Source organism: Gigantopelta aegis, chromosome 7 (genome assembly GCF_016097555.1).
Source record: "Gigantopelta aegis isolate Gae_Host chromosome 7, Gae_host_genome, whole genome shotgun sequence".
Taxonomy (NCBI): domain Eukaryota; kingdom Metazoa; phylum Mollusca; class Gastropoda; order Neomphalida; family Peltospiridae; genus Gigantopelta; species Gigantopelta aegis.
Window position 1 is genome coordinate 12,511,251 of NC_054705.1, and position 14,752 is coordinate 12,526,002.

General features: G+C 39.3%; 2 protein-coding genes across 2 annotated transcripts; both read right to left on the reverse strand.

Annotated features, from left to right (window-relative positions):
- Positions 1-1,024: 1,024 nt before the first annotated feature.
- LOC121377633 (kelch-like protein 25) lies at positions 1,025-3,869 on the reverse strand. Its single transcript, XM_041505700.1, has 2 exons — positions 1,808-3,869; positions 1,025-1,195 (listed from the first exon to the last, which is right to left on the reverse strand). Exon 1 carries the CDS (start codon positions 3,553-3,555, stop codon positions 2,734-2,736), a length of 822 nt encoding a protein of 273 aa, XP_041361634.1. The 5' UTR covers positions 3,556-3,869; the 3' UTR covers positions 1,025-1,195; positions 1,808-2,733.
- On the reverse strand, positions 3,586-3,999 carry LOC121377899 (kelch-like protein 3). Its single transcript, XM_041505997.1, has one exon. It carries the CDS (start codon positions 3,997-3,999, stop codon positions 3,586-3,588), a length of 414 nt encoding a protein of 137 aa, XP_041361931.1.
- Between the last annotated feature and the right edge of the window lie 10,753 nt (positions 4,000-14,752).

Sequence of the window (14,752 nt, forward strand, 5' to 3'; positions counted from 1 at the left end):
GATAATGCTATTTTACACGAGTTTGTGTTTCATCTGTTGACATTGAAAGTCAAGTTCACTAGTGACAAAAATACAAATATGACGTCACCACTCTAGTGCCCTCAGTTCTTATCCTATTTTCATCAAACTTTATATATAGGAATAGGATCATGCTATCTTAAACGAGATTGTACTTTGTCAGTCGGCACTGAAGGTCAAGGTCACTGGTCACAAAAAAATAAACACGAGGCGACATCTCATCTGAGATTATTACAGCGTTCACAATGCTTTGTTTGTAGAATTAAGTATTTTATTTCCTCTAATACCACGAGACGACCACTAGCACTGAGATTGGCACAGCGTTTTCAATGCTTTGTTTGTAGAAGGAAGTCTTTTACTTCCTCTCAGACCACAAGGCGACCCCTCACACTGAGATTATTCCAGGAACAACCATTACAATGTTTTCCCAGAGGACACCGTACACACACTGTAAACGTCCACACTTCTAGGTGACTTGGGAAACGTACAGTGTGTTCAGTAGGACAGGTGTTGTTTGTAACACTAGTGTTGTCTCAGAACATCAGGCGAGCTCTCCCACGGAGATTAATGAAGAATGCTAACAGTGAGGTCAGTATTCCTGGTGTTGTTTGTAACTCTTATCTTGTCTCAGAACACGAGGCCAGCTCTCCCCCTAATATTAAAGAAGAATCCTTACAGTGTGTTCAGTAGGCCTGGCTTTGTTTGTAACACTAATGTTGTCTCAGACCACGAGGTGACCTCTCACACTGAGATTATTACAGCGTTCACAATGCTTAGTTTGTGTTTCATCTGTTGACGTCAAGTTCACAGTGACAAAAATACAAATATGACGTCACCACTCTAGTTACTATTTTCATCAAACTTTATATATTTCCTATCTTAAACACACAATATTACAGCGTTCACAATGCTTTGTTTGTAGAACTAAGTCTTTTATTTCCTCTCATACCACGAGGCGACCTCTCACACTGAGATTATTACAGAGTTTACAATGCTTTGTTTGTAGAACTATGTCTTTTATTTCCTCTCATACCACGAGACGACCTCTCACACTGAGATTATTACAGCGTTCACAATGCTTTGTTTGTAGAACTAAGTCTTTTATTTCCTCTCATACCACGAGACGACCTCTCACACTGAGATTATTACAGCGTTTACAATGCTTTGTTTGTAGAACCTCTCACTTAGATTATTAACAGTCTATGTCTTTTATTTCCTCTCAGACCACGAGGCGACCTCTCACACTGAGATTATTACAGCGTTTACAATGCTTTGTTTGTAGAACTAAGTCTTTTATTTCCTCTCAGACCACGAGGAGACCTCTCACACTGAGATTATTACAGCGTTCACAATGCTTTGTTTGTAGAACTAAGTCTTTTATTTCCTCTCATACCACGAGGCGACCTCTCACACTGAGATTATTACAGCGTTTACAATGCTTTGTTTGTAGAACTAAGTCTTTTATTTCCTCTCATACCACGAGGCGACCTCTCACACTGATATTATTACAGAGTTTACAATGCTTTGTTTGTAGAACTGTGTCTTTTATTTCCTCTCATACCATGAGGCGACCTCTCACACTGAGATTATTACAGCGTTCACAATGCTTTGTTTGTAGAACTAAGTCTTTTATTTCCTCTCATACCACGAGGCGACCTCTCACACTGAGATTATTACAGCGTTTACAATGCTTTGTTTGTAGAACTAAGTCTTTTATTTCCTCTCATACCACGAGGCGACCTCTCACACTGAGATTATTACAGCGTTTACAATGCTTTGTTTGTAGAACTAAGTCTTTTATTTCCTCTCATACGACGAGGCGACCTCTCACACTGAGATTATTACAGCGTTTACAATGCTTTGTTTGTAGAACAAAGTCTTTTATTTCATCTCAGACCACGAGGCGACCTCTCACACTGAGATTATTACAGCGTTCACAATGCTTTGTTTGTAGAACTAAGTCTTTTATTTCCTCTCAGACCACAAGGCGACCCCTCACACTGAGATTATTCCTGGAACAACTATTACAATATTTTCCCAGAGGACACCGTACACACACTGTAAACGTCCACACTTCTAGGTGACTTGGGAAACGTACAGTGTGTTCAGTAGGACAGGTGTTGTTTGTAACACTAGTGTTGTCTCAGAACATCAGGCGAGCTCTCCCACGGAGAGTAATGAAGAATGCTTACAGTGAGTTCAGTATCCCTGGTGTTGTTTGTAACTCTTATCTTGTCTCAGAACACGAGGCCAGCTCTCCCCCTAATATTAAAGAAGAATCCTTACAGTGTGTTCAGTAGGCCTGGCTTTGTTTGTAACACTAATGTTGTCTCAGAACACGAGGCGAGCCCTCCCACTGAGATTAATCAATAAACAATCATCCTGATGTTTTCCCAGATGGCTTCGTGCACACATTGTAGACTATGCCACTTCTAGGTGACTTAGGGGATATACTCTGTTCTTCTTTACCTTCATCGAGGTTGAATTTGCTGATTCCATCTTTTGTCAAACACAGCAAGCTTCCATCTCGTTGTGTTACACCAAAACGAAAATTAAATGATTTCCATTCCACTCTGGATTTAACCAGAATCTGGATGTCGCCATCTGTGTTGGTGACCTGCAGGTGCATCACGTGGCGGTCGTTGTCTAACAGATAAACATCTGGGAGGTGAACAGAGCCTCTTAGTGACCATGAGCTACATGGTAACTTTGTGTTCAGCTGACTGACAGTGTGAATTCTGGTGTTGAAACACTGGATAATATCTGATCCGCCTGAGACTGTATATCCTCCCATAACAGAATGTTCTCACCAACTGTAACAGCGAAAGTGTGATATCGTGTAACTCCCAAATCTCCAACAACGTGCCAGCGCATCTCACTCTCCCTCAGTACCTCTGTTGTGGTGCTATACCAACCACCTATCGAGTACACTTGAGAGTTAGCTGTGGCCATACAGTGATAGCAGTGATCATGTGTGAGATCTGGACCTACTGTCCACACTTTCGTAATGGTGTCATAAATTAGTGTACATTTCGTCTTGTTATATCCACCAGTGATATAGATCTTGTCGTCCAAACCTCCTGCTGAATACCAAGTTCCAGGATCTACTGGACCTGGTGGGACGTACTTCCACTTGTTGTGTGACGTGAAACAAGACAGTAGTGACGTGTTGTTATGATGGAGAACGAAGACATCACGTATTTTAGTACTGACTCTTGAACGAGCCGACACTCGATATGGTGAACGTAGAACTTTTTGTATCATTACCTGGACAGATTTGGTTTTACAAACAACGTCTGAAAATGTGACGTCATCAATCAGAAACTGTGAATCTACAATATCGAGAAGCACGTTTTCAAAAATAACTTTGCCTCCATCTTGTTCCGGGTTATTATGGTCAATCCACTGCATGACGCCTTTCAGAATGATGTCTTCTGTACATTCCATCTCTTCTTTGGAAATTATTTCCAGCAATTCGTCCTTTGACAGCTGAACAACATTTTCTGTTTGAACAAAATCAGCAAATTTCTCAGCCATATATAAAAAAGCTCTGTTGGACAAGTCGTGTTAATTGTACATTTTCAGAAGTCTCCACCAACCCAGACAGTTTTTATCAGTTAGAGTCAGTCCTTCCTTCAGGTGTAGTACACAGAGCTGTTTGATGTTGTCAAGCTGCATCATCGCAGCAGCATCTATTACCTCCATATAGTTGTCTTCACTCACTAGATTGATTCCACACAAACACATTTTGGTTATGTCTTCGAACACTGATAACGACACTGTGGGAAGGTTCAAGACGCCCGTCTGACTCTCTGACATATCAGAACTGAACATGGCCCGGAAATACGAAGACATCGCCGCAAGGACAATACGGTTTTCGGTCGTTGTTCCGTCTTTACATATAATTTGTATGTCAGTGAAAGTACCTTTTGTAATCTCTTCGTGGATGTTTACCAGAATTTGGGCTTGAGCTTTCTCCATTGTACAAGATAAACAAACTGAAATGAAAGAAAACATTGATAACAATATTCTAGAAATGTCCATGCATAACCACATGAGAAACACAAGATTGTAAGTGACGTTGATGACATGGCATGTTCACATCATGTACTATATAAAAATAATACATAAATAAATAAAAATAGTAGTTTCATTTTCATGTATCGAATCACATCTTAGATAAATTATACAAGAAAATTACGAATGGTCAAAAGTTCAAACCCCCCTCTCCCTGGTAATACTAAAAATACAACACTCTTTATAATCCTTTAAATCCAACATCAGTTCCCTTTATGTAACATCGTTTATTAGTGCAAAAACACAACAATGCCATCATACGTGTGTCTTTACACGTAATGGGGGGGGGGGGGGGGGGGGCGGGACGTAGCCCAGTGGTACAACACTTGCTTGATACGGGTCACAGTTATCTTCCCATTTGGTTGTCCGGAATCCGGAAATTTGTCCGCGCAAGTAGTCTGCTGTTTGACTGTGATTATTTCATGGCAGACAGCTTTGAAATGACAACTATTTCACTGAAGTTGACAAGGGGGAGCATGTAGTTTGTAAACATGTGTAACTTGTTGACATTGAAGACTTGTTTGTGGTAATTCTGGCCCATGCAAAAGAAGTGTGTTTTGTGCAAAAGTGGGTATACACCTGCCAGGTTTAGTGGGTGTGTTTGTTTAAACCAATACCTTGGGAGAAAGAGCTAGACAACAGGGGTTGTTCTTTTCAGGGAGGCAAAGGAACATACAAAAATCCATGGGACGGCTGATATTAAGAAAACTGTTATAGCCACTAATGCTATATAGAAACATATAGTGTAATTAATTGTGGTCTGTGGCCCATCCAGCATCGATCCCCGTCGGTGGGCTATTTCTAGTTCTAGTCACGACTGTTGTATATTTGATCCTGTTTGTGGGGTGATACATATAAAAGATCCCCTACCACTAGTAGACATAATCAGTCTCCGTGACTAAGCGGTTCAGACGTAAATAGCTGTAAGTAATTTGATATAGCTAGGAGGTCATTTTCATCTGAACTAGACTGGCGATATCAGCGAAGAAACCCTAGCTCTGCCACTGTCCAATAATTGTGAAGCTTCAGTACAATTGTTGAATTCTATATTAACTTGGTAAATCAATGTCATATAGTGAATGCTACTGTATTGGAAATGACGTTGAGTCTGTGTAACATTTGAAGTGTCTGCACAATCAAGAGCTATTGTTCTAGAGAATACAGCTTTAACGTGTACTGATATATGTAGTATGCACTAGAGAATACATCTTTAACGTGTACTGATATATTTAATGTGCACTAGAGAATACAGCCTCAACCTGTACTGATGCATGCAGTGTGAACTAGAGAATACAACTTTAACGTGTACTGATACATGTAGTGTGGACTAGAGAACATTTTTAATATTATGTTTGAATTAAAGGGAAATGCCAATAACAAAACGTTTATTCATATTTGCATTATTACCAACAGCTATGTAGGGTTCTGTAAGCAGTTGACATGGATTATAACTAATATTGTGAGTAAAATGATGGAAACACATGGTGAAACGTTTTCAGGCCAGCTCATTTTCCCAAATATGTCCATCATTTTTAACAGAATGTGAAGGTTTGCTCCACATTTGGGAGGGGGTAGGGGAGGAGGTAGCTAATCCTCCATCTCGAACGCGAATGCTAATAATATACCGTTACCTAACGAGTTTCAACTACAAAGTGATGAAGTGTAAGCTATTCCTCGCTTATGTCCCTTTCCAAATCTGCGGGTAACCCATGTAAAAAGCGTGTTTTTGTAAACACGGGTAAAACACACACATGTGAAATACGCCACCGGTGTATGTCTTGGTCAGGTTTTTGAGCGTTTTAGGTAAACCAGTGTTAAACCTAGGTTTTGATATAACCCGGTGTTTCGAAACCTAGACATATGAAATCGGCCCTATGTAGGTTTTAAATACTACGACGTATTTTTTCAATATTAAAGCCGTTTTTAATAATTTAAATTAGGAGTACTTACATTTTATTAGTTCGAATATTCATTTTCGTACACCTGAAGTGGTTCTGGTCATTTTTCATAATTCTAACAACGCACGTTCGTCTGAGAAGTAATGGTTATCGAGACAGGCTCTAGTATTTTCAGCTTTAAACATCACTCACTTCAGCTTTTCTCTGTTACAACCTTATCCCAATGTTTTGTAGCTGTGTAGATTAACTCAACTTACTGTCCATTTTTACGGGCTTAAACTAGAGTCTGCGCCTTTAACTATTCAGCATAATTTTATATTATCATCCATTTTGGCACATTCAGTCATTGTAATATTCCATACCATAACGTCGGAAGTTTAGACTAGGAAGAAAAGACATTTGAAATTAAATCATTACGCAATTAGAAAACAGGTGTATTTATTTGTTGAGCGTAGGGACTATTCATTGTTGTGTAAGATGACCGAATGGCGTCACAGTAACAGTAATAACAATCTCATGAAAACCATCCGTAGTTTGTTTTAGAAAAACAAAAAACAAAAACTGTTGAAATTAGAATGAGACTAACCAAAAACATTTTTTTCCGATTTGCTAACGTAGATCGGTGCTTTTACTGTCACAAATTTCCTACCAAAGCGTCGCCATTAAAACTAAAATTGCGGCAATAAAACCACCGATCTAGGACGTAAATCCAAAAGCACAGCAAATCAGGGCCGCAGCTAGAGGAGGGGGGAGGATGAAGGCATGCCTATGTCTTGCGCCTTCCAAGCTCCTTCGTACCAAAAATTAATCTGCCCCCCCCCCCACCCACCCACCAATACAAAGTATATCCTCGTGTTGTTTAGGGTGTATACCACCAAATCAAATCTCATAGACGACAATAGTAACATATGGCTAAAAATCCTACCTGCAGCGTATCAATCGACATATACACCGCGGATATATAATAATAAATATTACCACCCATCACCCGTAAAGTGAAACAGAAAAAAAGTGGGGGTCATTTCATTTTCAACATATACTCGTGCTTATATCCAATTAAGGTTCAAGCACGCTGACCTGGGCACACCTCAGCTATCTAATCTGTCTTGGACAGTGTATTAATTGTTAGTGATTAGTGAGAGAGAAGAGGGTGTAGTGGTCTTACGCCTACGCATTGATTCGTTAAAACTTGCTCTGTACCAACTAGCCTTATGTCAATGGGGTCAAGCCGCAGCGTTCATTTCGGAGATAACATGTATCGTCTATACCTACCCAAGTTCCGCACAAAATGTGAGTACTTTTGTTTTCAGGTACCCCATACACATTTCAAGCACAAGACTGCTTGACACAGTGGTACTAGATGAAATAATATTGCATTCGTTTTTGGCCCAGATCACAGGACCTGTTGTACTAACTGCTCTATCAAACGTTCGGTTTACCTCGAACTTTGACCCAGCCAGAAGTTGTTTGTTTGCTTTTGTTATCGTTCGTTTATTTGTGATGTTGTTTGGTTTTGTTTAATGCGAGTTAAATGCATCCTACTACACACTATTTAACATGTTTACTTTAGTTTTATGCTACGTTTAGTGTTTATTGTTTTGTTTGTTTTTTAATGTAATCCTGGAATGATTGTGTGATGTATCTCTCTCTCTCTCTCTCTCTCTCTCTCTCTCTCTATTAATCGACATATACACCGCGGATATATAATAATAAATACTACCACCCATCACCCTTAAAGTGAATCAGAAAAAAAGTGGGGGTCATTTCATTTTCAACATATTCTCGTGCTTATATCGAATTAAGGTTCAAGCACGCTGATCTGGGCACACACTTCAGCTATCTAATCTGTCTTGGGCAGTGGCTTAGTTTATGGTGATTAGTGAGAGAGGTGTAGTGGTCTTGCATCTACCCATTGGGTCGTTAAAATTTGCTCTGGGTGGGAGCTGGTACCGAGCTGCGAACCCAGTACTACCAGCCTTATGTCAATGTGGTCAAGCTGCAGCGCTCGTTTCGGAGATAACAGGTAGCGTCTATGACTACCCAAGTTCCGCACAAAATGTGAGTACTTTTGTTTACAGGTACCCCATACATATTTCAAGTACAAAACTACTTGACACAGTGTTACTAGATGAAATAATATTGCATTCATTTTTGGCCCAGATGAAACTATATTTTTCTTTACAACCAATACACTCACATTTATCACCAACCACAAGGCCTGTGGTATTAACTGCACTATCAAACGGTCTGTTCACCTCGAATGCTACGTTTAGTGCTTAGTTTTTGGGATTTTTTGTTTTTGTTTTTGTTTTTTTGTGTAATCCTGAAACGATTGTGTGATGTCTCTCTCTCTCTCTCTCTCTCTCTCTCTCTCTCTCTCTCTCTCTCTCTCTCTCTCTCTCTCTCTCTCTCTCTCTCTCTGTGTGTGTCTCTCTGTCGTGTTGTGTTTTCTTTTCATTTTGTTTGTTTTAATATGTGTGTGTGTGTGTGCGCACGTGTGCGCGCGCGCGTGTATGTGTGCGTATGTGCGCGGTCTGTGCGTGTATATGTGTATGCGTGTGTGTGCATGTTTTCCTGGATTTTGTGTGTGTTTATATGTATACGTTTTGTTCAAACTGCAATTGATTTGTCTTTCCCTTAATAAAGAGTTGATATTCTTGAAACGTGTGGCAGTCTGTACACTACTAGAGAACATTCATTTCCTTCCTTAATAAGGCAGAGAGAGGCAGTACTTTTAACATGTCCATATACCTCTATGGATTCAGGCATGACTGTCCTGGGCCCTGTCTCTGGAATAAAGATTTTATAGTAATGCAGTTGAGTTGTCTTTCCCTTAATAAAGATTTTATATGCTTCAAAGGTGTGACAGATTTGGAAGCACGTACCATGACATTTGATATTCAGTCGTGTGACACAGGTAGCCGACACGTCACCCGTTTAAGCATAGCGTAGCGTGTTTCTCGTTCAACATGAAAGATGGAACTCTTGCCAAGGGTGGTTCTAGAACAGATCACAGGAGAGGTGTGACAAGCACCTGAGTTGTTCGTAGTTTGTTGGTCTCAAAACAAAATAAAAGAAAAAAAAAAGAAACAAAGAGACGCTTTCACTTTTAGTTTGTAGACGGTGGATACTGGGAAACCACTTGATAATATCATTTACAACTCCCACCCGCGGACGCGATACTGTTTGGAACAGCCCTAGCAACCTGTCACGTAATCGACATTTCTAACAAGTCTCGTGACGGCCATTTTGTCCGGAGTTCTATCTCTCTCTCTCTCTCACTCTCTCTCTCTCTCGCTCTCTCTTGGCGTAAAGCAGTAAGTAAATGGTTAGTATATATGTTATTACAAATCATCAGTACACCGTTAACTGGTACATAAAACACGTGTAATTCTGCTGATAATAAAAACACTTAGACGAATTTATTTCGAAAGAGTTCGACCCGTATTCCTCTATATCAAAGGCTCTAAAGACTAACACTAACCATATCCCTAAAACGGGGTACGGTTCGAACTCATACCGAGGGTCACAAAAAATGAAAGTACTTGGGGGTGGAGGGTGGGGAGATCAGTTAAAAAGATATCTCATATTTATCTCCCTTGGGGGTCATACATAAAGAAAGTACTTGGGAGCGGGGGTGAGGGGGGGTGGGGGGGGGTGGGAGGGGGAGTAACAAAAACACATCATATTTATTTACCTAGGAGGCCATACATAAAGAAAGTACTTAGGGTGCACGGGGGGGGGGGGGGGGCGGCAGTAACAAGGACACCTCATATTTATCTAGCTAGGCGTGTTTTACGAAAGAAGGTACTTGGGGGCGGAGGGGGTAGTGAGTGCAATAACAAAGGTACAACATATTTATCTAGCTTGGAGAGTTTTACAAAAAAAAAGTACTTGGGGAGAGAGAGCTGTAGCAAATACGCCTCATATTTACCTTGCTACAAGGGTCATACGAAAAGAAAATACTGCGGGGGGGGGGGGGGGGGGGGCACTAGTAAAGACAATTAGAACACAGTAAATTAGTTATAGTCCAGCTAAACAACAGGAATAATTGTCAGAAAAACGTTTTATTTTCTTTCGCTGAAGATCATAAACGTATTGGAACGAGACAGGTTTAGTGGTTCTATCTGTACACGTTAAAGGTGTATTCTGTAGTGCACACTAAATATATCAGTACACGTTAAAAGTGTATTATCTAGTCCACACTAAATATATCAGTACACGTTAAAGTTGTATTCTCTAGTGCACACTAAATATATCAGTACACGTTAAAGGTGTATTCTCTAGCGCACACAACATGTATTAGTACACGTTAAAGGTATATTCTCTAATGCACACTAAATATATAAGTACACGTTAAAGCTGTATTCTCTAGTGCAAACTAAATATATCAGTAAACGTTAAAGCTGTATTCTCTAGTGCAAACTAAATATATCAGTACACGTTAGTAAATGTGTATTTACTAGTACACACTACATATATCAGTACACGTTAAAGGTGTATTCTCTAGTGCACACTACATCTATCCGTACACGTTAAAGATGCATTCTCTAGTGCACACTAAATGTATCAGTACACGATAAAGCTGTATTCTCTAGTGCACACTAAATATACCAGTACACGTTAAAGCTGTATTCTCTAGTGCACACTAAATGTATCAGTACACGTTAAAGATGTATTCTCTAGTGCACACTAAATACACCAGTACACGTTAAAGATGTATTCTCTAGTGCACACTAAATGTATCAGTACACGTTAAAGCTGTATTCTCTAGTGGACACTACATGTATCAGTACACGTTAAAGCTGTATTCTCTAGTGCACACTGCTTGTATCAGTACACGTTAAAGCTGTATTCTCTAGTGGACACTACATGTATTAGTACACGTTAAAACTGTATTCTCTAGTGGACACTACATGTATCAGTACGTGTTAAAGCTGTATTCTCTAGTGGACGCTACATGTATCAGTACACGTTAAAGCTGTATTCTCTAGTGGACACTACATGTATCAGTACACGTTACAGCAGTATTCTCTAGTGGACACTACATGTATCAGCACACGTTAAAGCTGTATTCTCTAGTGGACACTACATGTATCAGTACGTGTTAAAGCTGTATTCTCTAGTGGACACTACATGTATCAGTACACGTTAAAGCTGTATTCTCTAGTGGACGCTACATGTATCAGTACACGTTAAAGCTGTATTCTCTAGTGGACACTACATGTATCAGTACACGTTACAGCAGTATTCTCTAGTGGACACTACATGTATCAGCACACGTTAAAGCTGTATTCTCTAGTGGACACTACATGTATCAGTACGTGTTAAAGCTGTATTCTCTAGTGGACACTACATGTATCAGTACACGTTAAAGCTGTATTCTCTAGTGCACACTACATGTATCAGTACACGTTAAAGCTGTATTCTCTAGTGCACACTACCTGTATTAGTACACGTTAAAGCTGTATTCTCTAGTGGACACTACATGTATTAGTACACGTTAAAGCTGTATTCTCTAGTGGACACTACCTGTATTAGTACACGTTAAAGCTGTATTCTCTAGTGGACACTACATGTATCAGTACACGTTAAAGCTGTATTCTCTAGTGCACACTACCTGTATTAGTACACGTTAAAGCTGTATTCTCTAGTGGACACTATTTGTATCAGTACACGTTAAAGCTGTATTCTCTAGTGTACACTACATGTATCAGTACACGTTAAAGCTGTATTCTCTAGTGGACACTACATGTATTAGTACACGTTAAAGCTGTATTCTCTAGTGGACACTACACGTATCAGTACACGTTAAAGCTGTATTCTCTAGTGCAAACTATATATATCAGTACACGTTAAAGCTGTATTCTCTAGTGCAAACTATATATATCAGTACACGTTAAAGTTGTATTCTCCAGTACAAACTATATATATCAGTACACGTTAAAGCTGTATTCTCTAGTGCAAACTATATATATCATTACACGTTAAAGCTGTATTCTCTAGTGCACACTATATATATCAGTACACGTTAAAGCTGTATTCTGTAGTGCACACTACATGTATCAGTACACGTTAAAGCTGTATTCTGTAGTGCACACTACATGTATCAGTACACGTTAAAGCTGTATTCTCTAGTTCACACTACATGTATCATGCACGTTAAAGCTGTATTCTGTAATGCACACTACATGTATCAGTAGACGTTAAAGCTGTATTCTCTAGTTCACACTACATGTATCAGTACACTTTAAAGCTGTATTCTCTAGTGCACACTACATGCATCATTACACGTTAAAGCTGTATTCTCTAGTGCAAACTATATATATCAGTACACGTTAAAGCTGTATTCTCTAGTGCACACTACATGTATCAGTACACGTTAAAGCTGTATTCTCTAGTGCACACTACATGTATCAGTACACGTTAAAGCTGTATTCTCTAGTGGACACTACATGTATCAGTACACGTTAAAGCTGTATTCTCTAGTGGACACTACATGTATCAGTACACGTTAAAGCTGTATTCTCTAGTGGACACTACATGTATCAGTACACGTTAAAGCTGTATTCTCTAGTGGACACTACACGTATCATGCACGTTAAAGCTGTATTCTCTAGTGCAAACTACATGTATCAGTACACGTTAAAGTTGTATTCTCTAGTGCAAACTATATATATCAGTACACGTTAAAGTTGTATTCTCTAGTACAAACTATATATATCAGTACACGTTAAAGCTGTATTCTCTAGTGCAAACTATATATATCAGTACACGTTAAAGCTGTATTCTGTAGTGCACACTACATGTATCAGTACACGTTAAAGCTGTATTCTGTAGTGCACACTACATGTATCAGTACACGTTAAAGCTGTATTCTCTAGTGCACACTACATGTATCAGTACACGTTAAAGCTGTATTCTGTAGTGCACACTACATGTATCAGTACACGTTAAAGCTGTATTCTCTAGTTCACACTACATGTATCATGCACGTTAAAGCTGTATTCTGTAGTGCACACTACATGTATCAGTACACGTTAAAGCTGTATTCTCTAGTGCACACTACATGTATCAGTACACGTTAAAGCTGTATTCTCTAGTGCACACTACATGTATCAGTACACGTTAAAGCTGTATTCTGTAGTGCACACTACATGTATCAGTACACGTTAAAGCTGTATTCTCTAGTGGACACTACATGTATCAGTACACGTTAAAGCTGTATTCTCTAGTGCAAACTACATATATCAGTACACGTTAAAGCTGTATTCTCTAGTGCAAACTACATGTATCAGTACACGTTAAAGCTGTATTCTGTAGTGCACACTACATGTATCAGTACACGTTAAAGCTGTATTCTCTAGTTCACACTACATGTATCAGTACACGTTAAAGCTGTATTCTCTAGTGCACACTACATGTATCAGTACACGTTAAAGCTGTATTCTCTAGTGCACACTACATGTATCAGTACACGTTAAAGCTGTATTCTCTAGTGCACACTACATGTATCAGTACACGTTAAAGCTGTATTCTGTAGTGCACACTACATGTATCAGTACACGTTAAAGCTGTATTCTCTAGTGCACACTACATGTATCAGTACACGTTAAAGCTGTATTCTCTAGTGCACACTACATGTATCAGTACACGTTAAAGCTGTATTCTCTAGTGCACACTACATGTATCAGTACACGTTAAAGCTGTATTCTGTAGTGCACACTACATGTATCAGTACACGTTAAAGCTGTATTCTCTAGTGCACACTACATGTATCAGTACACGTTAAAGCTGTATTCTCTAGTGCATAATACATGTATCAGTACACGTTAAAGCTGTATTCTGTAGTGCACACTACATGTATCAGTACACGTTAAAGCTGTATTCTCTAGTGCACACTACATGTATCAGTACACGTTAAAGCTGTATTCTGTAGTGCACACTACATGTATCAGTACACGTTAAAGCTGTATTCTCTAGTGCACACTACATGTATCAGTACACGTTAAAGCTGTATTCTCTAGTGCACACTACATGTATCAGTACACGTTAAAGCTGTATTCTCTAGTGCACACTACATGTATCAGTACACGTTAAAGCTGTATTCTCTAGTGCACACTACATGTATCAGTACACGTTAAAGCTGTATTCTCTAGTGCACACTACATGTATCAGTACACGTTAAAGCTGTATTCTCTATCTATCAGTACACGTTAAAGCTGTATTCTCTAGTGGACACTACATGTATCAGTACACGTTAAAGCAGTATTCTATAGTGCACACTGCTTGTATCAGTACACGTTAAAGCACAGTAGCATTCACAGTATGATATTGATTTACAAAGTTAATACAGAATTTTTTCAATTGTATTGAAGATTCACAATTATTGTCTAGTTCAGATGAAAATGACCTCCTATCTATATCAAATTACTTAGAGCTATTTACGTCTGAACAACGGTCGTGACTTTGCCTGCCTGTGGGAAAAAAACCCCTGAAAAGGACAACCACCTTACATTGAATTAGGAAAACAGTGGGGGTCATTTCATTTTCAACATATTCTCTTCCTTATATCTAATTAAGATTCAAGCACGCTGACCTGGCACACACCTCGGCTATCTAATCTGTCTTGGACAGGGCATTAGTTGTTAGTGATTAGTGAGAGTGAAGAGGGTGTAGTGGTCTTACATCTACGCATTGATTCGTTAAAACTTGCTCTGGGTGGGAGCCGGTACCGAGCTGCGAACCCAGTACTACCA

Coding starts and splice junctions, on each gene's coding strand:
- LOC121377899 (XM_041505997.1), bottom strand. CDS start 3,999: ATGGAGAAAGCTCAAGCCCAAATTCTGGTAAACATCCACGAAGAGATT.
- LOC121377633 (XM_041505700.1), bottom strand. CDS start 3,555: ATGGCTGAGAAATTTGCTGATTTTGTTCAAACAGAAAATGTTGTTCAG.